The sequence below is a fragment of the Ailuropoda melanoleuca genome, chromosome 10 (genome assembly GCF_002007445.2).
Source record: "Ailuropoda melanoleuca isolate Jingjing chromosome 10, ASM200744v2, whole genome shotgun sequence".
In the NCBI taxonomy this organism is placed as follows: Eukaryota; Metazoa; Chordata; class Mammalia; order Carnivora; family Ursidae; genus Ailuropoda; species Ailuropoda melanoleuca.
The window spans coordinates 5,916,786-5,939,915 of NC_048227.1; the positions used below are offsets into that span (position 1 = coordinate 5,916,786).

At 53.5% G+C, this 23,130-nt stretch overlaps 2 protein-coding genes across 8 annotated transcripts; one reads left to right on the top strand and one right to left on the bottom strand.

Moving 5' to 3' along the window:
• Positions 1–81: 81 nt before the first annotated feature.
• BUD31 (BUD31 homolog) lies at positions 82–5,293 on the top strand. Its single transcript, XM_002924193.4, has 6 exons — positions 82–260; positions 1,291–1,422; positions 1,820–1,942; positions 3,059–3,181; positions 3,403–3,569; positions 5,047–5,293. Exons 3-6 carry the CDS (start codon positions 1,849–1,851, stop codon positions 5,095–5,097), a joined length of 435 nt encoding a protein of 144 aa, XP_002924239.1. The 5' UTR covers positions 82–260; positions 1,291–1,422; positions 1,820–1,848; the 3' UTR covers positions 5,098–5,293.
• PTCD1 (pentatricopeptide repeat domain 1) lies at positions 3,521–23,005 on the bottom strand. 7 transcript variants are annotated; one of them, XR_004628352.1, is made up of 10 exons: positions 22,169–22,540; positions 19,600–20,083; positions 17,260–17,400; positions 14,425–14,643; positions 12,265–12,366; positions 9,652–10,359; positions 8,413–8,529; positions 7,600–7,782; positions 4,577–5,917; positions 3,521–4,295 (listed from the first exon to the last, which is right to left on the bottom strand). XR_004628352.1 is itself a non-coding variant. In XM_002924202.4 (9 exons), the coding sequence occupies exons 2-9, from the start codon at positions 20,059–20,061 to the stop codon at positions 5,735–5,737; spliced, it is 2,115 nt and encodes a 704-aa protein (XP_002924248.1). In that variant the 5' UTR covers positions 20,062–20,083; positions 22,910–23,005; the 3' UTR covers positions 3,521–5,734. The 7 variants fall into 7 exon arrangements, 6 of the variants coding, with proteins under 6 accessions (XP_002924248.1, XP_011229326.1, XP_034525721.1 ...); XM_002924202.4 differs by lacking the exon at positions 22,169–22,540 and adding an exon at positions 22,910–23,005 and having other exon boundaries at positions 3,521–5,917; XM_011231024.3 differs by lacking the exon at positions 22,169–22,540 and adding an exon at positions 22,852–22,953 and having other exon boundaries at positions 3,521–5,917.
• Between the last annotated feature and the right edge of the window lie 125 nt (positions 23,006–23,130).

Genomic DNA, 23,130 nt, shown 5'->3' on the forward strand with positions numbered 1-23,130 from the left:
TGCACGCTGCCCAGGCAAGAGTGCCTCCGGTCCACACGCCCCGGGGAGACGCGTGAGCCTGCTGGTCTCCCCGCGGGATGTGAGAGCAAAAGGCAACAGCAGCTGTAAAATTCTATACAGGCAAAACTGCAGACACCTAAGATGACGCAATCTCCGCGCGGGGTGGGGAGGGGCTCCGCGAGGACCTCAGCCTGGAGATATCACCTGGGAAGCGGAAGCCGTCGGTAGAGAAGTGGCGGCTGACGGTGACGGTGTTTCAGGTAAGCATTTTTCTGTGTTGTCCAGTACCTTGGTAACGGCTAGGGCCAGGAATCGGAGGTCTGCACTGGCCCAGAAGCGATCGGAGCGCCTGGCCAGGGGTGGGTTCGGGCCTTTGGAGCGGGAGGTCATAGTGAGTTCCCGAGAGGAGGTGGCGCCTCGTTCGTTCTGCCCGGAGAATGGGAGGTTTGGGGGTTCTCTTGCTTCAAGGCTCCTCGTCCTCCCGCACTTTTCTCTGCCGAGAACGTTTTCTGTCTAAATACTGTTTGATTTTGTAAGTCCAGTTCAGATGCCGTCGTCTCTAGGAGCCTTTCCTACAATCCCGAACGTCAGGTTTTCCCTCCCTAGCTCCGAACGCCTTTCCACTGGTTTCTTCTCCCGAGCGCTACCACATCTGACACCGCCTGACATCTCTTGATCCAGTTGCCTCCTACCTGTTACCTCCCCTGGGTAACACATGGACCAGGGCTCTCGAATTTCCCTGGGTCATAACAAAGTGGTCATCCCGTATCTTTGTCTTCTCGGCCCATGCGCGCTGGGGCAGGGTTCAGATTCTGGCTATCTCTAGCTTCAGCGCAGGAAAGACACGTGCAAAGACCACTGATTTGAGAGTCAGGAGCCTCCCAATCAGAATCATATTCTGCTACACATCTCAGCTGTTGTGACCCTGACTTTACCTCTGGAAGTTTCATTCCTCACCTGTAAGGTTGCTAATGGAAAATTCATGAAAGGAGCCTGGGGATGTGTGTGCCCGTGCAGGGGATGGGGGACTTTGTAAACTGTCAGGCACCCCCACAGGAGGGAGGGACTGGTTGAGTTTGGGAGAGAGGAGTCTGCTGTGCTTCAAAATAAGAGATAACTAAACTGAATCCTCTTTGCCAGCTAGGAAATGCTATGTGGTTTGAAAAATGTTTTCTTTAGATTTGTACTGGCCTATTGTATGGGCTTTATATGACTTACTTTTATGTAATGTGTTTGTCGGATTTCAAAGACTCTTTGCAATCCAGCTAATTCACTGCTCTTGTTTTACAGACAAGACTGAGGATCTGAAAGGGAAGGTGACCTTTCCACAGTCACAAAGTAATTGATAGAGTTGGACAAGAACCTAAATCTGTAACTGAAGAGACCAGAGGTCTCTGTTACACTTCTTGGCAAGACAGTAAGGTACTTTGGCTCTATACCATCTTTTTCCCTTTTAAACCCTCATTCTCTTGGCTCTCCCAACCACAGGCTTTTCTCACACTGTATTGGAATTACCTTCTCACATTGTTTCCTTCCCAACGACAGAAGTCGTGTCTTATTGTTTCTTCTATGTTACTAACATCTACTACAGGGTCAGGCACATAGATGATGTTAAGGATAACGGGAAAAATCTACTAAACACATCTAATGCAGGCATGTTCCATATAATTACAATGAAATCTTCACAATGGTCCTTTATGTAGATTCTAGTATTCCCATTTTACAGATGAGGAAACAGATTTAGGGAAGGGAATGTGCACCCAGCTTTTGGCGATCTCAGGTTCAGAAATCAATCCATTTAATTTCCCTCCCCCCGCAGATCTTTGCAAATTTATCTAGTGCAAAAAAATGCCTAAAGTGAAAAGGAGCCGGAAAGCTCCCCCAGATGGTTGGGAGTTGATAGAACCAACACTGGATGAATTGGATCAAAAGATGAGAGAAGGTAAGTGGGGGAGTTCCTAACTGGGTGAGCTGCGTCTAAGAGTCACAGGCTTAGATGTGTCCAGGGGCCAGGCAGAAATGCGAGTATCATATGGGAAGAGACAGCACTACTTGCCGCCTCAAACAGTCCTGTTTAAATCATGTGGCTTATTTTTTCTCTCTTTTAAAATAACAGCTCTATTGAGATAGAAGTCCTGTTGTGTAAAATTTGCCTTTATACAGTGTTCAGTTAAGGGGTGTTCAGTGTATTCAGAGTTGGGCAACCCTTACCTCCTGAAGAAACCCTGCACCCTTCGGTCGTCACCCCTCCCCCCACCTCCCCAGCTCTCCCAGTCTGAGGCAACCACTCGTCTACTTTCTTGTCTCTGTAGACCGTCATCTAGTAGGTGGGCTTGGGGGACTAGTTTCTTTCACTTGACATCATGTTTTCAAGGTTCATCTGTGTTGTAGCAGGTCATTTCTTTTTCTGGCTGAATGACACTCCGTGGTGTGGGTGGGTTTAGTTTATCCTTCATCAGCTGATGGATATCAGAATTGTTTCTACTTTTTGACTCTTGTGAGTACTGGTGCTTGCACATTCATATGGGAGTTTTCGTGGGCATGTGTGTTATCAGTTTCTGGGGTATATACCCAGCAGGAGAACCACTAAGGTGTATGGTAACTTTAGGGGCGCCTGGGTGGAGCAGTTGTTAAGTGTCTGTCTTCAGCTCAGGGAGTGATTCCAGTGCTTTGGGATTGACCCCCACATCAGGCCTCCGCTAGGAGCCTGATTCTTCCTCTCCCACTCCCCCTGCTTGTGTTCCCTCTCTCGCTGGCTGTCTCTCTCAAATAAATAAATAAAATCTTTTTTAAAAAAAAAAGGTGTATGGTAACTTTAACTTCCTGAGGAAGAGCCAGCATGTTGTCCAGAGAGGCTGCCCCACGTTACATATCCACGAGCGGCCCATGATCCAGTTTTCCCACATCCTCAACACCTGTGACTGTCTTTTTGATGATAGCCAACCTAGAGGGTATGAAGTAGGATTTATTCTTTATCCCTAGTTATTAAAAAAAAAAAATGTACTGTGCAATGAACACTACCTGCCACAAGAAAACAGACACACCTTTTTCTCCCCAGCTGAAACAGAACCTCATGAGGGAAAGAGGAAAGTGGAATCTCTGTGGCCTATCTTCAGGATCCACCACCAAAAAACGCGGTATATTTTTGACCTCTTTTACAAGAGGAAAGCCATAAGCAGAGGTAATGAACTAAATTCTCTCGGCCTCACCAACTTGAGTAGCTTTCAGATAGTGGTCTTGTTCTTGCAACTTCAGCAAGTGTCAGTTTTCTTATTGGTGTAAAAAAAAAGGGGGGGGGTCAGTGTTGGCTATGTGTTCTTTTTAGTGAAGAGTAGTGATGGGCCGGGGCGGGGGAAGCTTTGTGATACCATGATCTGATGCCCTTTCCCTTCTTTTTGACAGAACTATATGAATACTGTATTAAAGAAGGCTATGCAGATAAAAATCTGATCGCAAAATGGAAAAAGCAGGGCTATGAGAACTTATGCTGCCTACGCTGCATTCAGACACGGGACACCAATTTTGGAACAAACTGCATTTGCCGGGTCCCCAAAAGCAAGCTGGAAGTGGTAACGTCTCTACCCCTGTAATGTCTGATGATCGAGTCTGAGGTCACTTTTTCAGTTCCGAAGTCTGCCCTGGTTGACAGCCAGGGATTGAACACGATTTTGCAGGGTGTCCTCCTGGCCTCGCCCCAGGGAGTGAGTCCCTCTCCTGAGCAGTCCGTGATAGGCAGTGCGACAGTAGTCGTGTTAGGTCTGGGGGCCAACTTAGCTGCACCCTGGGGCAAGCTGTTGAATTCCCTCCTCATACAGGGAGTGGGGATAAGGACACCTACCCCCAAGGTGGTGGGGAGGGCTGAGTCAGAGGAGCATGGGCCTATCAGCAGGCACTTCTGTCCTTCCCCTCCCGTGCTCACCCCAGTTACCCTCTTCTCCAGGCCTTCTCCTCAGATGTATTACGTTGTATTTCTTCTGTCAGAACTTTTTTCTCAAACTTGACTGGGCAGCTCAGGAACAGTGCAGCATATGCAGTAGCTGAGCTCACGGTGTCAGCCTCTCTGAAGTGGAACTGCAGCGGGAGGGAGGCCGTTCCTGGGACGCTGGCCATGGCGGCCTTTCAGTGGCGGCCCTTTGGCTGACCATGGTGGGCCCAGAGGGCGGGCAGGACAGACTGCCCACCTCCAGGTGGCCACCTTTCACACAGGTGCCTCATCTTCGGTCCCTTGATGCTGCAGACCAGTTCTAGTTGATAGAGCTCTGGGCCAAGCAGGCAGTTCTGTCTCCCTGAATCATCTGTAAAGTCAAGGAGCGGTGGACATTGAATGAGGGCCCAAGAACATCAGATTCTTCCCTGGGTGCTGGTTTTCTGGTGGGGGCAAGGAGAGGTGGTGGAATGGCAGAACCCCTCCCCCTCGCCAATTTTATGGTGGCATTTGGTCAGGGGTGCTGCCCTGGCCCTGTGGCCAGAGCAGAGCCTGCTTTGATTTATAGTTGAGTTTCACCATCTGATCTTGTCCATTTAGGTAAGGGTCTTGCTCCTCCAAAAAAGAGGATAAAGGAAAACATACACAAACCACTGCTCTAGGGCCTTCTGTTGGGGAGGCCCTCAGCCGGCCATCCGGACACACCTGGCCAGGGGACAAGGCTCTTCTGCTCCATGTAGATTCCAGTGCACATCCTCTGCCCCTGTGCCCCGACTAGAAAGTTCCCCAGCCCAGAGGCCCTGAGCCCCCTGAGCAGGAGCAGACCCACCTCCAGCTCCCTGCAGGGTAGGTCAAGCTCACTTCACAACAACAGGAATCAGTCACAGATTTTTTTCTCCTTTTTGGGGGCAAGTATGTACAGCGAATGTGCCCAAATTAAGCGCACAGAGGTGTAGCTTCTCTGTCAGCAGCAGCTGTTTGCACCTCACGGAAGACTTTCTGAGGAGTGTCTTGCAGACAGTGAATGTCCAGTTGCCCCCTTGTTTGGGGGGGGGGGAGCGGGTTTACTGCACGTGGCGTTGGGGGCAGGAGCGCAGCGTCTCAGGTGTCCTCTGTTGCAGGGCCGGATCATCGAGTGCACACACTGCGGCTGCCGGGGCTGCTCTGGCTGAGGCCCTCAGGTCCTGACCCCGTCTTCACCCTGAACTTTGGACTTCGCGGGTTTCTGCCTGTCGCGCCACCCCCTTTCCTGGGAGCAGCTCTTCTTGCAGAGCAGTGCTCCTGGCCTGAGTTGGAGCATGGTCTCTACATGTAAAGGCTTTGGTGTTTCTCAGCTGTGATTTGTAGAAATAAAATTTTTAAAACTTCTGGGTCCTGCGTTTATTCTTCCAAGAGCCAGCAGTCTGTGGACCCCAGTGGGTGAGCGCCAGGCCCTAGGAACTGGTCACCCCTGGGCCTCCATCCTGACTCCACCTTGTAGGTGCTGACTGTGAGCAAGTCTACTTTCCTCATCAGTGATGGGGATGACCACCTCCCAGACAAGGATGACCAGAGATGGCGTGCCAAAGTAGGCCAGGCTGCTCTTGGACCTGCCAGGATCTTTTCAGGCACCCAGGGCCCAGCGTTTGTCCTCATACCAATGCCTGCAAAATGCTGCAGCGCTCACTCTGGACCAGACCCTTCCTCGGGCTTGAGGCCACACAAACACATGCATAAGGCTGATGTGGAGAGGCTCCTGGGGCTCCTGCAGAGCTCTGTAAACACCATGCCCTTTGCCCCAGTTCTGCTGGAGGCCCCCAGTGCCTCCCATCACCTGCCTACGAGGCCTCCATCCACATCCGCCTCCATAACGGGGTCTTGGTTCCCCTGGTGCTTGGTCCGGAACTTCTGCCATGGGTGGGGGGTTTCCTCTGCTGGCATCACCTTCAGCCACTGCTTATAATAAGCTCGGAAGCCATCAATCTTCTCCAAGTAGGTGTTTTTCTCTTTGTACTATAAATGGAAAAGCACGGGGTTCAGAGGAGCCATTAGTCACTGCACGCTACCTACAACTAATCCCAAACCATGGCAGCCCGTTCAGGCCTCAAGGAAGCTGTTCTTGCTTCTAGGTGGTTAAGGGGAGAGGGCAGAAAAACTGTTCAATACTCAAGTCGCTTACTGGAGAAACACAGCTTCTGTGGGGCAACCAGATTCCCAGCTGGTAAGAGTCCCCTGAAATGTGTGCCACTGTGCTACACCCAGAGACAGCCCCCCGGCCCCTAAGCTAGAATCCCTGGGTGCTAATTCTGCCTCCACAGCCGAATGCTCCCGTGTCGTCTCAGCACTGCTGCGGTGGTCTCTGGAGACAGGGAAAGAAAGGGAGGAAACAAGATGAGCCTGGCCGATGCAAAAAGAAAGCTGGTAAACACATAGGAAAAAAAAAAATCAAAAATATATCAAAGATAAAGACTGTTAACACACGATGACAAACAGCTGGATTCAAAAGATTTAACAATTCTAAACTTGTACGGACCTGATCCAGCCTGAAAGTATATAAAACAAAAACTTGACAGTGACAGAAAGAAGTCACTGTCCTAAGGGAATAGGAATGTGATCTGAATCCAGTAAGCTGTAGGCCCATGGTGGTCATATCTGGACTGAACCCGAGAAGATCCCTGGAGGACTCGACACCACGGAGTAGAGACAAACCCACTAACTGGAAGATACTTGCAGAAGAACAAAAGATGAGTGTCCAGAACACATAAAGAACTCTGAAGAATCATTAAGAACTACCAGCCAACCGTTCAAAGATGCCCAGTTATACTCTCTGCCTGGCATACTGCTGTCTCCTGGATTCTTACTGAGCCTTCAAACTGGCACTCGAGGGGCGCCTGGGTGGCTCAGTCGTTAGGTGTCTGCCTTCGGCTCAGGGCGTGGTCCCGGGGTCCTGGGATCGAGCCCCACATCAGGCTCCTATGCTGGGAGCCTGCTTCTTCCTCTCCCACTCCGTCAGGTGTCTGCCTTCGGCTCAGGGCGTGGTCCCGGGGTCCTGGGATCGAGCCCCACATCAGGCTCCTATGCTGGGAGCCTGCTTCTTCCTCTCCCACTCCCCCTGCTTGTGTTCCCTCTCTTGCTGGCTCTCTCTCTGTCAAATAGATAAATTTTAAAAATCTAAACAAAACAAAACAAAACAAAATGGCACTCGAGCGTTGCACCTGCACAGCCGTCCCTGACCCCTTGCCTGGGTGTGTCCCTGCCCATCTCCCTTCCTCTCCACTGGGACTGTGCTTCTCCAGGCCACAGCTGTTCTAGAGGCACTCAACATGGGGTCTGACTCCTGTGGGCCCTAAATCCGAACCCCCTGAGCCTGCTATACAAAGCAGATTCTATCACGGCCCGGCTGCCACCCCGGCGGAGGTGGGGGGGGCGGGTGGTTAAAGAGAGGACAGGCAAGGGGTGCCTGGGTGGCTCAGTCGTTAAGCGTCTGCCTTCGGCCCAGGGCATGATGCCAGGGTCGTGGGATTGAGCCCTGCTTCGGGCTCCCTGCTCTTCTGGAAAGCCTGCTTCTTCCTCTCCCACTCCCCCTGCTTGTGTTCCCTCTCTTGTGGCTGTCTGTCAAATAAATAAAATCTTTAAAAAAAAAAGAGAGAGAGAGAGAGAGAGAGGACAGGCGAGTGAGAGGCTGGCACACACACCCGATCAAAGGAGGGCGGGTACTGGGCTGCAAACTCCAGCTGGCGGATGACCACCTCATTCACCGGGACTCTGTTCTGCCTCATGTCCTTCAGGATGTCAATGAGATAGGTGTAGTCCAGCTTCTTGAGGGCCGCGTTGATGAGGGTGCTATAGATGTGGGTGTTGGGGGTCATCTGGGATTTCTGGAACATCACAGACATAGGATCAGCAAGGTGGCAGCAGCCATTGAGACAAAGCAGCTCACTGTGCGTGTCAGGCCATTCAGGCGTGCTCTGCAGACCAGCCACCAGAGCGAGACGGTCCGAACCTGCAACGACAGGCTGTACGCCCTGCTCCAAAAGGAAAGCACACGTGCCCGAACTGTAGGTCCATCCCACCCAGCCCTGGGGACGCTACCTTCCCCGGCCTGAAGAACTTGCTCAGAGATCAATGGACTCAGGCAGCAAACCACGTACAGGCTCTTGGCTATGGGTTTACTGTAACCCCTGCCCCCAGAATTCTGATACATTCCTGCTCTAGTCATGCCTCCCATCTCTCCAGAGTTGGGGCCAACACCTGTTCCCGCACCCCCCCACCTCTCCCCACTGCAACCATCTTCAAGACTCTAACGCCCCCTGCTTTCACAATGCCAGTTCCTGCAGCAACTCACCAGGATCCACTTTCTCTCAAGCCAGAGCGACCCTACTCTCCCTGCCCCATGCACTGTTTATGCTGTCCGGGTGCAGAAGCCTGGGGGTTCAGGAGGGCCCGGCTTTCTTCCTGAGCACCCCAAGTTAGCACCATGGGTCCCACCCAGGCCCGGACCCACTCACCTTCATGTCTGCAAGCAGCTGCAGACCATCCTTAGGCCTGTGGCACCCGATGGCCAGGTTGCAGAAGGTCTGCAGGTTGGGGATGATGCCCCTCTTTGCCAGGATGGGCAGCAGCGCCTGTGGGGACAGAGACGACACTACCGTAAGCCGTAACCCACCAGGCCTGGCAGGAATCTTCTCAGCTGAAGCCTATGGCTGGTTGGAGATCTCAGGGGCACAGCTCTGTTCAGAGGCCTCACAGATCCTTCTGTAACCACACTGGTTGTGAGTCTCAGCCCGGCTCACAAGCACCCAGCTCCCCGGAGTTCAGCCGCTCTGTGAGGACACCCTGCCTTGCAGCCCGTCTCCAACATGCCACCCCCCTCCCCAAAGCCCTTCGTATTCCCGTGCCTCTCTGCTCCTCTGTTGGCCATCCATCCCAGCACCCAGGCCTTCAATGTCAACTGAGCACCCATAGTCTCCCAGGCCCCTGGTCCCACAGTCCAGGGCAGGAGACAACGCCAACAACAGTGTGGGAAGTAAAGCTGAGGCTGGGAGAGCTGGAGGGCAAGACACCGCTGCCCTCGCAGCCTGGCGGGCTCAGGGAGGGGCTGTCGTGTTCGGCTTGTCTAGAGGAAGGCACGCTCTGCACTGTGGGCCTGAAGGCAGAGGCTGTGTCTCTGTTACCTTTGATGCCCACAAGAGCCTGGGTCAGCGCTCTCACGAAAGAGGCATCACACAGACACGTGGACAAAATCGCACGAGGGCTCCGGTGCCCCCTCTGTGAAATGGGGGAAAGCCTCGTACTGGCAGAGCCTTATGGTGTGGTCAGTGAAGAGAGGAATGGGTGGGAAGCTCTTTGGCATCTAACACAGACAGCTGTAACAGTGTGTGTGTGTCAGGGAGTGTGGCCGAAGGATGGGGACCCTCAGGAGCCACCAGGTTCCTAAGTCACCTGTCCCATGGCCCTGTCTGCCTTGTGCTCCTTGGGCAGTGTGAGGGTGTGTCTGGTGTCTGCCTGCACCCACCTGGGAGCTCCTCAGTGGGGACGAGCAGCGCGGCTGGCCGGTTTAGCCCTCAACTGTCAGCTTTGCCCAAGCCCAGGCCCAGAGCATAGGCTCTAGTCAGTCTGCCCACCTACTGCGGGAATGGGTGACGCCCCCTGCAGGGGAGCCAGGTCCTGCAGTCAGAAGGTCAGAGGAGGGAACCGGAAGGAGGGGCCCCAGCCTTGAACCTGGGGCCTGCCTCCAAGCCCCTCACCTTCGCCCCCTCCAGATCGCCAAGCTTGCTCTTCTTCCTCATCAGTGTGTTGAAGAACGTCACGTCAGCTTCCACCTGGTACGTGTCCAGGACAGTCAGCAGCGAGGACTCTGCGGGACTCCCGGGCTCCACCACCTCAGCCAACAGCGTGAGGGTTTTGATGTTGGGCCGGAGCCCATGCTCTGCCATCTTGCCCAAGAAGCCCTCCAGGCCCCCCATCAGGGCCAGCCTGTCAGCTGGGGTGGTCACAGTCCCAAAGGAGACCACAGCTGGGGGGACGGCTCCCAAAGTCAGGAGGTTGACCTCCAGCCCCCAGGGAGAAGGTTCTGGGGCCAAGGAAGTGAGGGCCACCATGTGGTTGGGCTCCATCTTAGTTTCCACCTCAGGCTGGGCCTTGCTGGGGGCTCTGGCTTCACAAGGCTCTGGAAGATCCTCAAGCACCTGAGACGGTTCCAGAAATAGTTGCCTCTCCAGGGCCTCCACGTGCAGCCTGACTGACATGCCATCACCCACCTGGGCCTGGGCTCTCCTCTTTGCCCGAAACCCACGTGCCAGGGGCTGGCACATGACCATCTCCTCCATAGGCCTCAGGAGCAGTGCTGAGGCCACCTCTGGGTCCCCCAAGCCGCAGTCTCGAGCTGCCCCCAGGAGTAGGTTGTAGCCATGCTGACTCGGCCGGAGCCCCAGGCTCAGCATCTGCCTCCACACCTGCCAGGAGAGACAAGCTTGGCTCCGTGCTCCTTCTCAAAGAGCCTTCAGCAGAGCAGACACGGGCAGTCAACAACCACTGGGCAAGTGCAAGGGGCACAGGAAGGAGTGGAGAGCATCTAACCCGACACCGGGCTCTAGACACTAAGAATCCTAAGAACCTGAGGACTATCCGAGAGACTTCATGGGGGCGCTACTCTTTTCCTCTCTCTAGCTCACCCCAAAACTTTCTCCCACTTTCATCTCTCTGCTTTCTCCCAGGGCCCCTGTCCTGGGAACAGACTTTGCCCTGGGTCTCTGTCCACCTTCTCTGTACCTCGTGGAAGGGGGGGGGGGCATCACAGAGGTTAAGTCCTGGAAGAGTCTAGGCTGACTCAAGAACTGGATTTAGCGGCACTTCCTGAGTGCCCACCATGTGCTCTGCCTCATGCAGCCTCCAGGAAGTATGAGAGCACAGGCAGGCATGGTGGAAGGGCACTCAGCCAGGAAGAGTGCCTCCCAAGCTGGGCACTCAGGCAGCCATTTCCTCTTGAGATGAGATCATCTTCATCCCACAGCACAGCGTCTAGCACACTCACTATGTTCTCCACAAAGGACCCCTCTGATCACGTCTGGGTCACTCTGACACCCAGACCACACCGCTTCTAAGATGCCGTGAGATGCCACATGGGGCTCACTGGTCATACTGGATTCTCTGTTTGTGGGCTCAAAGGGCGGCCACATTCAGTGGGACGAGAGCTTACATCCGACTTCCTGTCCTCGTCAGGGATAAGTGTGCAGACAAGGCAGGGGCCGGTCAGGCCCGGGTGGGTACAGCCTGCAAGAGGTCTGCTGTGCACCAGAGAGGGTCTTAAGGGGGCAAGGGTCTCAGCAGGCACCTCCATGGGGAAACGCTGACAGAACTGAGGTTTAGCAGGGATTCGGGCTCTAGGAGTCGGATGGACCTCAGTTCAAATCCCAGCTCTGCTTAATAGCTGTGGAACCTTAGGACAGTTACTTAACCTCTGTGAGCCTCACTTTCCTTGTCTGTAAAACGGGGCTGACGGTGCCTCACTTGAGCAGTTTAATAAGTGCTCAACACAAACTGGCTATTAGCGTTACAGACTGTTTCTAACTATAACAAAGAAAGGGAGAACCTAGATCTTGGCTGATTTTCCCTAGAAAGCTACTGGTTCCAGAGGGAAGGCAAGCATCTGGTCCAGGGCTGTCCCAGGTCACTGGGGCTCAGCTTCCATGTGGATCAACCACCCAGGATCTTGTTGAAATGCCGATCTGGACACAGCAGGCCCAGGTGGGGCTGAGACCCTGCTTTTCTGACAAGTCCCCAGGTGTGACTGATGCTGCCGGTCTGTGGCCCCACTTGAAGCTGGAGGGCTCTAGGTGACCTCTGGGTCCTTCCCACCTGTGGTACCAAGGCTACCACTGGACTGGGGGTGGGGGGAAGTTCTCTCTGGGGATCTGAGGTGGAATCAGTGTGTCTCAACTCTGATGTCTGTGAGAATCTCTCAGGACTACATGCAGACCCCTGGGTCCCACCTGCAGACATGCTGAACAGGGGCCTGTTGGAGGTGGGCTGAACAAGCACTCTGGGCAAGACTGTAAGCTTAGCCGATCGGAACTAGCTGTCCAGAAGGCCACTCGGCGAGTGAAAGAGCGCAGGCTGGCTGTGCCCTCACTTGGAGGCCAGCCATGCCGCCTCCGAGGGCCTCCCCCCCGCCATCTGTAAAAGAGTGGGGAGCAGTGTGCTTTGCGAAGGCCAAGATACTGCAAACATAAAAACACCCAGCACAGGGCAGTCGCAGGGGCTCAAATGCATACATGATCATCATTTGGGTCTGACACAGGTGCACAGGGGAAGGGGGGGGCAGCAGAAGAGGCAGAAAGGCAGGGCGGGGAGGGACAGACCTGCAGGGCGTATCGGAAACCTGTCTCCTTGTCCTGGATGCAGCCCATGAGCAGGTAACTGAAGGTCTCTTCCGTGACTGCATGCCCTTTCTGGACGATTTCCTGGAGAAGGGAGTGGAGGCCACAGTGAAAACCTGTGGCAGAGCCCGGGCTGGGGCCCGAGGGTTCTGACTTAGGGCAGACACTCCTGGGACAGGCCCCAGGCCGTGCACCTTGAGAAGGCAGGATCTGAATCTAGCTCTAGGGTGGCTCGGAACCAGCACCTGAGCAGAGCTGTCCAACCGCGGCCTGCACGCCCTCCTCCTCTCCTTTCAGGCTGCCTGGCTGACACGATCACTTTTGGGTAGCCCCTCTGCAAAGACCACGCCAGCAGCCACTTTTAGCCCCTGTGCTTGAGGCCCTGGAACTGCAGAGAGCTGGCTTCAAGTCCCAGCTTGGCCCCTGGCCACCTGTGAGTGTGGGCAAGGCAGGAAGCTCCCCAGTCCCAGCCTCCTCATCCGCAGAGCGGGGTCGCAGGCAGGACTTGCCTTAGAGGGTGTCTGGAACAACCCCACAACAGTGTGTGGTGCCTGCCCACAGTACGTGCTTGTGGTGCTGGTTACCCTTGGCCTCCCTCAGGCCTGTCAGGGTCGGCCACGGCCTTCTTGAAACGTTCTTCCACCTCTTGGCCCCTGAGGGGCTCCTCCTCGAGCCTGTCTTCCTCTGTCCCTCTTGTAAGCATGGCTGTTCCCACCCTACCCCACCACTGCTGCTCTCCTGTCCCCACCTCCGTCGCCAACCCTTCCACCTCAGTGAGGTTTTATTTAAGATTTTATTTATTTATTTATTTGAGAGAGAGAATTAGCAGGGGGAGGGGAAGAGAAAGAGGGAGAAGCAGACTCCCCGCTGAGCAGGGAGCCTGATGCAGAGCTCAATCCCAGGACCCTGAGATCATGACCTGAGCCGAAGGCAGACACTTAACCGACTGAGCCACCCAGGCACCCCTCTCAGTGAGATTTTAGTTTGTGCTCCCTCTTCCTGGACAATCACAGCTGTCTCTTAACTGGTCCCTCTCTCCCACCGGCCAGAGTGATCTGCATAAAATATCAAAGGCATCTCTGGACAGGTCAGACAGAGGCCTATCAGCCATGCTGCCCTCTTCTGGAAGCTTCAACTACCTGCCTCTCACATAGCACCCTTCAGAGGGAATCGCAACTCTCGAGGAGGTCTCCAGGCTTGAAACCCCATGATCCTGCCTCTTCTGCAGGACAGGCCAGCTCAAGGCAGCCAACCCAGGGTCTGGTCAAAGGCTGCTCTGCCCACGTGGTACCTGGACAGACCGTCAGGTCGTGTCTCCTGTGGAGGGGCAGGTGGGACTTCACAAAGTGCAGTGAGGCAAAGTGTCAGTCAGTGATAGAAAAAGCAAGACAGAACCTAAGAGGAGAGAACAAGCGTGCCCATGGGCCTGGGGGAAGACGAGGCTGCCAAGGGTGTGCCAAGGTTCTCCTGAGGTTTGGTTGTGGACCTAGAGCCTTCCCTTAGGTGTTAACCAATGTTTGTCTCCCTTCCCAACCTAAGAGGGCAGAACCACCACCCCGCTCATGCTCCTCCCTCCTAAACCCCCTCACTGTCTCCTTCTCTGGAACGGGGAATAAAAGCCCTCCTTACAGCTGGGGGATAAAAGAGGCTACAGGGGGCACCCGGGTGGCTCATTTGGTCTTAATCTCAGAGTCGAGAGTTCAAGCTCCGCATGGGCTCCAAGCTCCAGCATGCAGCACACTTTCCAAAAAAAAAAAAAAAGAGGCTATGGGCCAAAGCCCTGACGCCGACAGCCCCCTGCTCGGCACTCCCAGGCCTCCGCTCACCTGCTTCCCTCGACCCCAGCACCTCTTTTTGTCCCCACTGCTCTAAGTGGAGGCCTTCCCCAGAGCACGCATTTATCCTCGGCGCTGTGAAGCCCCGCCCTCGCTGCGGCACCCAGGAGCCCCACATGGGGTCACAGCACAGCCGGCACACAACCCACCGCCCTTCTAGGGCCGTGGCCTCAGAGTTGGTGAACCCGAGCCCGATTCCTCAGCGGCCCCTGAACCCTCCCGTGAGTGACACAGAGAGCCACAGCCTCGCATCTGCCACGTGGGGCTGGCCCCGAGTGGGGGACAAGGAAAGAAGGGGCATCCTCACCTTGAACACGTCGAGGCACAGCCTGAGGTCTGCACACACGGCAGCCATCTTCAGCAGCGCATGGTACGTCCTCAAGTTGAGCTGGAAGCTTCTGGCCTGGAGCTGCTGCCGGAGCTTCAGGGCGCTCTGCAGAGCAGAGTCCTTCCAGGGGGACTCGGCGCAGACATTGAACAGGGCCGTGTACGTGGCGTCTGAGGGCTCCAGGTCCCGCTTTTTCATCTGTGGAGATGGGAAGAAACCTGGAGGTGGCTCTCGGGTCAGCTGGGGACAGATGACAGCCGCCCTGAGGGGAAGCTCGAGAGGGCTCTGCTCCTGCAGTAAACAGGCTTGCAGGGCCTGTGCTAAGGTGGAGCTGAGCGACACGTCAGAGTTCCCTCCTCCAAAACCCAGACTCGGCCAGAGGGCCTCTGAAAACGGACCGTGCACCCCAGATGCACCAAGCAGAAAGTCATCCTCCCCGTGGCCGTCAGCCCACTCTGGGTCAGAGATGCCTTTAGCAGGAGCCTCCTGACGTTCCCAGGTCACCCTGTTAAGACCCATGCAGTGGATCTGGTCTGGGAAAAAGCAGGAGGGGACAATCAAACCCCAGCTCCAGCGTTTACTAACTGAAGGGTCATGGGCAAGTTAGCTCCTTGCTGGAAGAATCCGGATGATACCGTCACCTTGAGAAACTGTTGCAAGGGTCACCTAGGAGAGTGGCCCCCAGACCGGGAGCACATCCCTACAGCACATCTCAGGAGCCCCTCTCCCTGCCCCCACCCTGCAGACCCCCCTGGGGTAAGGCTGCCACTCTGCTTAGCAAGCCCTCCAGGTGACTGAGCAAGCTGGAATTTGAGAAGCTCCTGGTAAAGCCAAGTGCTCTTTCCCAGAGAAGGGCCATCTGACTGAGCGCAGGTGACAAGATGCTCGCAGAGGAGTGTAAAGAGACTTGTTCTCAGAGTCAGGCTGTTTGGGGCTCAAATCCCAGCTCCAACGTGCTCAAGCATGGTGACCTTGGACGTGGCCCTTCATCTCTCTGGGCCCCTGCTTCCTCATCTGAAAAATGAGGATGGTGACCCCGACTCTGAAGCTGATGTACACTGTATGCGTACTCACATACACGACACATGTGTCCTGAGGACTTACTACAAGCCGGGCACTGGCCACCAGTGGTTACCAGGACAGACACAGCCTGTCTTCATCGAGCTTCCGCTCCACACAGGACACACAGCAGACAAATAAGTAACCAACAACAGTAATACGGGCTGCAAAGGACACGCACAGAAAACGGAAAAGGAAAAATAGTACAGGTGAAGAAAACTGAAAAACACTACTTTCGCCAAGTGACCAAGGTACATGTCCTCTCTGGTAAGTCCCCTGACAGGAAAAGGGCGCTTCGCCTCTGTGACAGCCTTTCCCCGAGCCCATAACCCCAGCCTTGTCACAACAAAGTACAAATGGAGGGACCCGTTGTCGGTTAAGCCTCGCTCAATGGGGAGTCTGCTTCTCCCTCTGCCCACCCCAGTCTCGAGCGCGCTCTCTCCCACTCTCTCTCTCTGACAAACAGATAAATAAAATCTTTATTTGAAAAAAAAGGAAAGTACAAATGGAAAGACGTTCTACAAAATCCCTGACCAGTACTCCCTAAATCTGTCAATGTCACGGGAAAAAAAAAGAAACTCAAAAAACATCACAAAATGGAGAATCCAGACTGGATACAGGAATAGAAAGAGGATCTCGGTGGAAAAAAGTGGTGAAATCCAAGTAAAATCTGGAATTCAGTCCATAGTAACGTCCCAGTGGTGGTTTCTTAGTTTTGACAAATGCACCGTCACTACGGGAGATGCTAATATGGGGATTAGCTGGGTGACAGGTATTTGGGAACTTTCTTTCCTGTCTTTGCAGCTTTTCTATAAATCTGAAATTATTCCAAAATAAAAAGTTTATTGGAAAAAAAAAAAGCAAATTGATAGAGAGTAACTAAAGGTAAGAAAGAGGGAACTGCGCTTCTCTGAGGTGACAGGTAGTAAGTCACTGAAGGATCCTGCAAATGTGAGAAAGTTCTGCTACCGCACTGTGAACCAAGAACCACTATAAACACCCCCTGGCAGAGCCGCCCCTCGCTTAGCACCTGAGCGCTCTTCCGCCGGTCAGGGAAGCCTCCCGTCGTTCTCCCCCAGGGTATTTCAATAGATCTGTTAGAGGATATGTCATTTTATCGTTGGCAACCACAATTCCTCCCCCGTGCTTCCAGCCAGAGACGATCAGGCCTCGAGTAGGCACATCCCAAATGACAGTTAAGTCTTGCTGGGATAAAGGACGAGCCCAGCTCTGGTGGCGGGAGAGGATGGGGTCACTCCTACTAGAGCCTACCATCCTCTTAGGCAAAGCTCCCTCCCGACTCACAAAGGACATAAGCTTCCTGGCTCTGAGAACAATAAATACAACACAAGAAGTGGATGAATATAAAGCGAAACCATCTTCCAAGAGGAATAAAAGCCCCTTTTCAGACGACCAGCTTCGGAAGCCAAGTGTGCACGTGTGTCCAGTGTGGGGAGGAGGGGTGAGAGGACGTGAACACACCGGGGGCAGCGGTGGAGAAGGAAGGCAGCGTGTGGGGCCTGCCGTAGGTCAAGGCAGGCACTGATGGACCTTCCAGAGCATCTCATGTAATCATCCAAGATCACCTCCACTTTACACAGGATGAAACAGAGGCCAGAAGCTAGTCTGGCCCGGTAATGCACCGCAGGTGACATCCCACCACGCGTGCCTGGCTCTCTCTGTAAAGCCCATGCCCTCTGGAGCCTCGCCACCATACCTGCCCTCCCACCCCCCAGCCTTGGGCCCCCCACTCACATCATTGTAGAGCCGGAAGGCCTTCTTCAGGTATCCGGCTCGCCCGCAGCCCCCGATCAAAACCGTGTAGTTGCACTCGAGGGGCTGGAGTCGCTCCTCCTTCAGCATCTGCCGCTCAAACAGGTCCAGGGCCTCAGCCAGCTGGGAGGGAGGGAACACAGGAGGGGGCTCAGGTGGCCTCAGAGACCCTCAGTAGAGGGAGGGAGACTGAGACTAAGGGACCCTCCTGGGCCTGCCCAGGAACCACATAGCCGCCCTGGGCCTCTGCCACGAGCCCTCTGCAGCAAGGGAGCTTCGTGGCGGCCAGGAAGAAAAGCCCGCTAAACCCCTACCACCTATGAAGGCTCTTGGCCCCCCTGCCGTGGCTGCCTTCCCTCCAGCCAGACGATGAACTCCTTGAAAGCAGGGCCATCCATGTCTTTGCCTCTTTGTGGGCCTACAGTAGAGCTAGAGCCCGGCCCTCAGTAAGTCCTCAGAAAATGTTAATTCTGCAAATCCTGGAATCTGTCCTGCCCTTGCTTCCTGGGTGACCCCATCTGTAGCACCAGCCCCCTGGGTCTCAGCAGGATGGGAGACTACGTTTTGCAAAGGTTGGTGAACACACTCAGGGCCACTGTGCTGCATGATCCCAGGGGGCCATTCACAGCAGCAGCCTCCTGCGATGGTGCGAGGCAGCAGCCCTGAGTGACCAGCCTCCTCTGGCTGCAAATCCCCTTGGCCCACAGTCATCTCTACCCCGTCCCTACTCCTTACACCATCCCCTTTTAAATCCTCAGTTCACTCCTTCACAACTTAATAGTGGTTCAACCAGTAATGACCGAATCCTGCTATGTACCAGGCAAGGTCTGTTTGCCGGGGATACAGCTGTGAACAAGAGGGAGCTCCTTCATGGAACGCATCTTCCAGTGCAGAAAGACAGAAGCCAAGTGAGATAACTAAGAATATATACTGTGTCAAATGGTGATAGGTTTTAAAACAAAAATAAAGCAGAAGAAGGGGACGGGAGATTCAGTTTTAGATATGACAGCCAAGCAGGGCCTCACCCAGAAGGTGACAGAATAATGGTCTGAAGGAGATAAGGGAAGGAACAACACTGTCTGAGAAAAGAGCCAGTGCAAAGGCCCTGAGGCAGGAGTGTGCCTGGAAGTTGGAGGTGGAGGAGCGGCGAGAGAGAAGGCCGGGATGGCTGCAGCACCGTAAGGGAGGGGAGATAAGAGGAGAGAGGTAAGAGGGGGGAGGAAGGCAGACCCTGCAGTTTCATAAGCTATTGTGAGGGCTTTGGCTTCTCTTTATTTCTCAACTTTTCATTATGGAACAGTTCAAACATACACAAAAGTAAAGGGAATACTATTACCACAATGGTTACTAAATTTGGCCAAACTTGTTCATCCATACCCTGTACTCCTGCTCCAAACTGATTTTTTTTTTTTTTTACATAGGCTCCACATCCCAATTGGAGCCCAATGTGGGGCTTGAACTCATGACCCTGAGATCAAGACCTGAGCTGAGATCAAGACTTGGACACTTCACCAACTGAGCAACCCCAGGCACCCCCAAAATGAATTTTTTAAAGCACATTTCCAGATATTACATCATTTCATTCCCCAAATCTTCAACACACACCTCTAAGAGATTTTTGAACATAAATGCAACGTCCTTATCAACATCTAAGAAAATGCACATCAGTGTCATCGAATACACTGAGAGTCCTGGAAGGAAGAGTAACATGATCTGCTTTAATGGGGTGGCTCTCTGCTGCGCGCAGACGTGGGACTTTAACGGGGTGGCTCTCTGCTGCGCGCAGACGTGGGAGAAGGAAGTGGTGATGTGGCAGGGAGCCCAAGGACAGGTGTCATGATAGCTGAGGGGCTGAGGATAAGGCAAGGCCTGGGCTTTCAGGGGTAGCACTGCGAGAAGTGTGAGGACTGGCAACATTTTGAAGCTCAAGCTGGTGAGAGAAGGAGAAGAGTTAGGGACAGCCCAAAGGCTTCCGGCCTGGGTGGATGGAACAATGGGATCGCCATTTAGTGAGATGAAGACACTGCAGGGATGAGGACCAAACTTTCAGGCCCGTGTGCATGAGTGTAAGGGAGCTGGTGAGGTAGCTGGAGATTGGGATGGCTGGGCTAGAGATATAAACATGAGAACTGCAATTGGGGGGGGGGGCAGCAAAAGCCAGGGGGCTGGGGGATTGCCTGGTACAGCACCCAGGGGGAGTGAAGACAGAAGAGCCCTGAGCATCCAAATATTTAGAGATCAGGAAGGTAAGGTGGCCCCCCCAAAATACTGGGCTTCTGGGGAAGTCGAACTAGGAGCAACAGAATCCAAAGGTTCCCTCACCTTCCCTTCTTTGATCAGGCGTTTGCACTGAAAGAAGTACCAGTAAGGCGTGTTTCTCCGGCCCTGCCATGACTTTGGCTCCAGCTCCCTTTCCTCGTCTTCAGCACTCTGTTCCCTGAGCCGTAGGTTATACAACTGGGCTGTCGATTTTCGGAACATTCTCCTCGAGGAGTACTTGTTGGAGAGGGTCCCAAAGCTCTCTTCCTCTTCCTCCTGAGCGGCCGTGGGGCTGGGCTGGCTCAGGTCAGAGCTGAGGCTTCTCGTGTTCTCCTGGTTCCCCTGGCCCAGGGGCAGCTGTGACAGGGAGCTGCTGCAGGCTCGAGTCAGCCCCGCAGCCCGCAGCCATGCAGGCCCCTCCCTGCCTCCTGCCCATTTGGCTCCAGGAGGGTCAAAGTGCTGGAGGGTGGACAGTCCCATGGGGCGGAGTCCAGAGAAGAGCCGGGCCAATCTCGCAAGGTCCATCTCTGACTTTCTCCTCCAGGGCCTGGCACAGGTCAGAAACATAATGAAAATTACTGGGGTCTGTAGTCACAAAAGGCAGAAAGAAGACAGAGAAGCGGTCACAAGTATGAGCGCTGAGATTAGAACACCTAGGCTCAGATTTCAGTTGCGCCAAACAACCATCCACGAGTCCCTGGGCACTCTCCGCTCTGGTCTCAGTCTCCTGCCCTGTGAACTGGGGTTAACTGGAACTATTGCCCACACAGCACTGGAGCAATGATCGAATGAGGCCTCCGATACATGGTATGCAGCACAGTGCTGCCACAGTCAGCACTGAACAGACCTAAGCTAGTGATACTATCAAGCCATGATCTGAGACTGGGCACCAAAGTTAGAGCTGAGTTTGGCCTGGCCAGAGCTGTGTGACTAGGCCCATTCCTTGACCTTCCTGTGCCTAGATTTCTTCAGCTACAAGATGAGGATGATCCTAACCCCGTCACAAGCTTGTAAAGACCAAATGAGATGGTTTTTAGTACATCTCATTTAATGGATATTTTTTAAACTGTAGCTATTATAATGTATTATCAGGAAAAAAAAAAAGTCAGCACTCTGGGCCTCTGCACAGGTAAGCTAACTCAAGCATGCTTTTTCTGCAAAATTTGTGGACAAATGGCCTAGAGTTGAGCTGTTCGATACAGTAGCCACTGGCCACATGTGGTCACACTTAAAAATGTGTCTAGTCTAAGTGAAGATATGCTTTTAGTACAAATCACACACCACATTTCAAACATTTTATACCAAAAAAAGAAGGTAAATTACACACAATAATCTTTTGACATGTCAAAATGATAATTTTGGATATACTGGACTAAAAAAAAAATTAACATCAGTTTTCACAATTTGTAAGCTTTATTTAAGGTGGCTACTTGAAAATTTTAAATCATATATGTGCTTTGATTATATTTCTACTGGACAGTGCTAGGCTAGAAATCCTGGTCTGCACACTTGAAACTCTTTATTTTTTTATTTTTTTTTAAAGATTTTATTTATTTATTCGACAGAGATAGAGACAGCCAGGGAGAGAGGGAACACAAGCAGGGGGAGCGGGAGAGGAAGAAGCAGGCTCATAGCAGAAGAGCCTGATGTGGGGCTCGATCCCACAACGCCGGGATCACGCCCTGAGCCGAAGGCAGACGCTTAACCGCTGTGCCACCCAGGCACCCCTGAAACTCTTTAATAAAAAAATATCAGAGGACGCCTGGGTGGCTCAGTTGGTTAAGTGTCTGCCTTTGGCTCAGGTCATGATCCCAGGGCCCTGGGATGGAGTCCCACATCCGGCTTCCTCTTCACGGGGAGTCTGCTTCTCCCTCTCCCTCTGCTGCTTGCTCTCTGTCAATGAATAAATAAAATATTTTTTAAAAATGTAAAATTACGTATGTGCTCAAGTTATATATATATATATATTTTTAAAGATTCTATTTGTTTATTTGACACAGAGAAAGACAGCCAGCGAGAGAGGGAACACAAGCAGGGGGAGTGGGAGAGGAAGAAGCAGGCTTCCAGTGGAGCAGGGAGCTCCATACAGGGCTCAATCCCAGCTCCCTAGAATTACACCCTGAGCCGAAGGCAGACACTTAACAACTGAGCCACCCAGGAGCCCCTCAAGTTATATTTCTGTTAGAGTGGCAGGCCTCACCAGACGTGCAATGCTAAAGGCTCTCTGTACTAGCGTCACCAGAGTGCTGGTCAAGAAAAGCTGTCTAATACATTACCCAGACCTAGGTTCACGGGCAGCCCAGTTCCACAGCTGGCCAGTCTCACCTTTGCACTCAGCTGCACTGCTGCAAGACCCCTAGAAAGTCATTCCGCTTCCAGAGCCTCAGTTATTAATCAATTTGAAATCACTTCTGGGGTCTAATTTTACATTTTCAAGTAGCCACATTAAATAAAGTGCCCACCTATGTTAAATGAAATGCATCGCACTGCAAGAAAAAATCCCAATGATATCGAAATAGGTATCAAAACGTTTTTAAAAAAAGTCTTCCTATACTAGCATATATACTATTTTGATGCTTTAATACCAAGAGCCTGCCATCCTGTCACAGCAGTGATTAGTGCAAATGATAACCTGTAGTAGCTACAGATACTCTGTCTCCAACCATCATTTACACTCATCCCCATTAGAAATCACGACTTAGGGGCGCCTGGGTGGCTCAGTCGGTTAAGCCTCTGCTTTCAGCTCAGGTCATGATCCCAGGGTCCTAGGATCGAGTCCCCAAGTGGGCTCCTTGTTCAGCGGGGAGTCTGCTTCTCCCTCTGCTGCTCTGCCTGTGGCTCTCTCTGCTGGTGCTCTCCTCTCTCTCTGAGAAATAAATAAATAAAATCTTTAAAAAAAATAAAAAGAAAAAGGAATCACGACTTAGTTTAGGGCCCTGTCAATGTTACTCCATCAGTCACGGAAGGAAATGCTCATTCCGCACAGAGAAAACCAAAGGTGCAATTTTCTTTCTACCCAAGTTCATGAACCTACCTAAGCTAATAACCTCTGAATTAGAGATGCGCCGCCGCTGTCCTCTCTGGGGGACCCGCCCCTCCCCAGACGCTCCCCGGGGCCCTCTGGCCAGCCCGACCCCCTCCACACGGGCCTTTGGAACCTCGGTCGTCTCACTAGACGTCCCGACCCCAGCGGCGACACTTGCTGCCCCTCCGTCCTGTCCCCGCCCGGGAACCGGGCTCCAGTAAAGGTCAAACACGACCTCACTCAAAAAATCCGGCCCATTACATGCAGCCCGGACTCCCGCCCCAAGTCACCCCCAGTCCGGCTCCGCGTCACCCCGCCGCGTCGCTCCCACTCCCGCGTCCGCCTCACCGCGCCGCGGACCAGGTTCTCCTTCCCAGAGACCTTCTCGTAGGCGCACGCCGCGGCCGACTTCACGCATGCGCAGTCGGCATCGCGAACTCCCCGCCCGGAGCGCGCAGCTGCGGGTTACCCGGGGCAGCAAGGGTAGGCGGGAGTTCGGCGGGCGGCTAGCCTGGCCTAGCGGAGCGTCCCGTACTCCTCGCTCTATTGGCCTGGTCTGGACAGGCGAA

Bases quoted from the DNA above. Each gene is read 5' to 3' on its own strand.
- BUD31 (XM_002924193.4), top strand. From the start codon at position 1,849: ATGCCTAAAGTGAAAAGGAGCCGGAAAGCTCCCCCAGATGGTTGGGAG. The intron at 1,943-3,058 runs GTAAGTGGGGGA...TTTTCTCCCCAG, and splicing joins GGATCAAAAGATGAGAGAAG to CTGAAACAGAACCTCATGAG. The intron at 3,570-5,046 runs GTAACGTCTCTA...CCTCTGTTGCAG, and splicing joins CCAAAAGCAAGCTGGAAGTG to GGCCGGATCATCGAGTGCAC.
- PTCD1 (XM_034669828.1), bottom strand. From the start codon at position 22,221: ATGGGGATGAGTGTAAATGATGGTTGGAGACAGAGTATCTGTAGCTAC. The intron at 20,084-22,168 runs GTTATCATTTGC...GACCTGTGCCAG, and splicing joins AGTATCTGTAGCTACTACAG to GCCCTGGAGGAGAAAGTCAG. The intron at 7,783-8,412 runs GTGAGTGGGTCC...GTGATGTTCCAG, and splicing joins AGCTGCTTGCAGACATGAAG to AAATCCCAGATGACCCCCAA.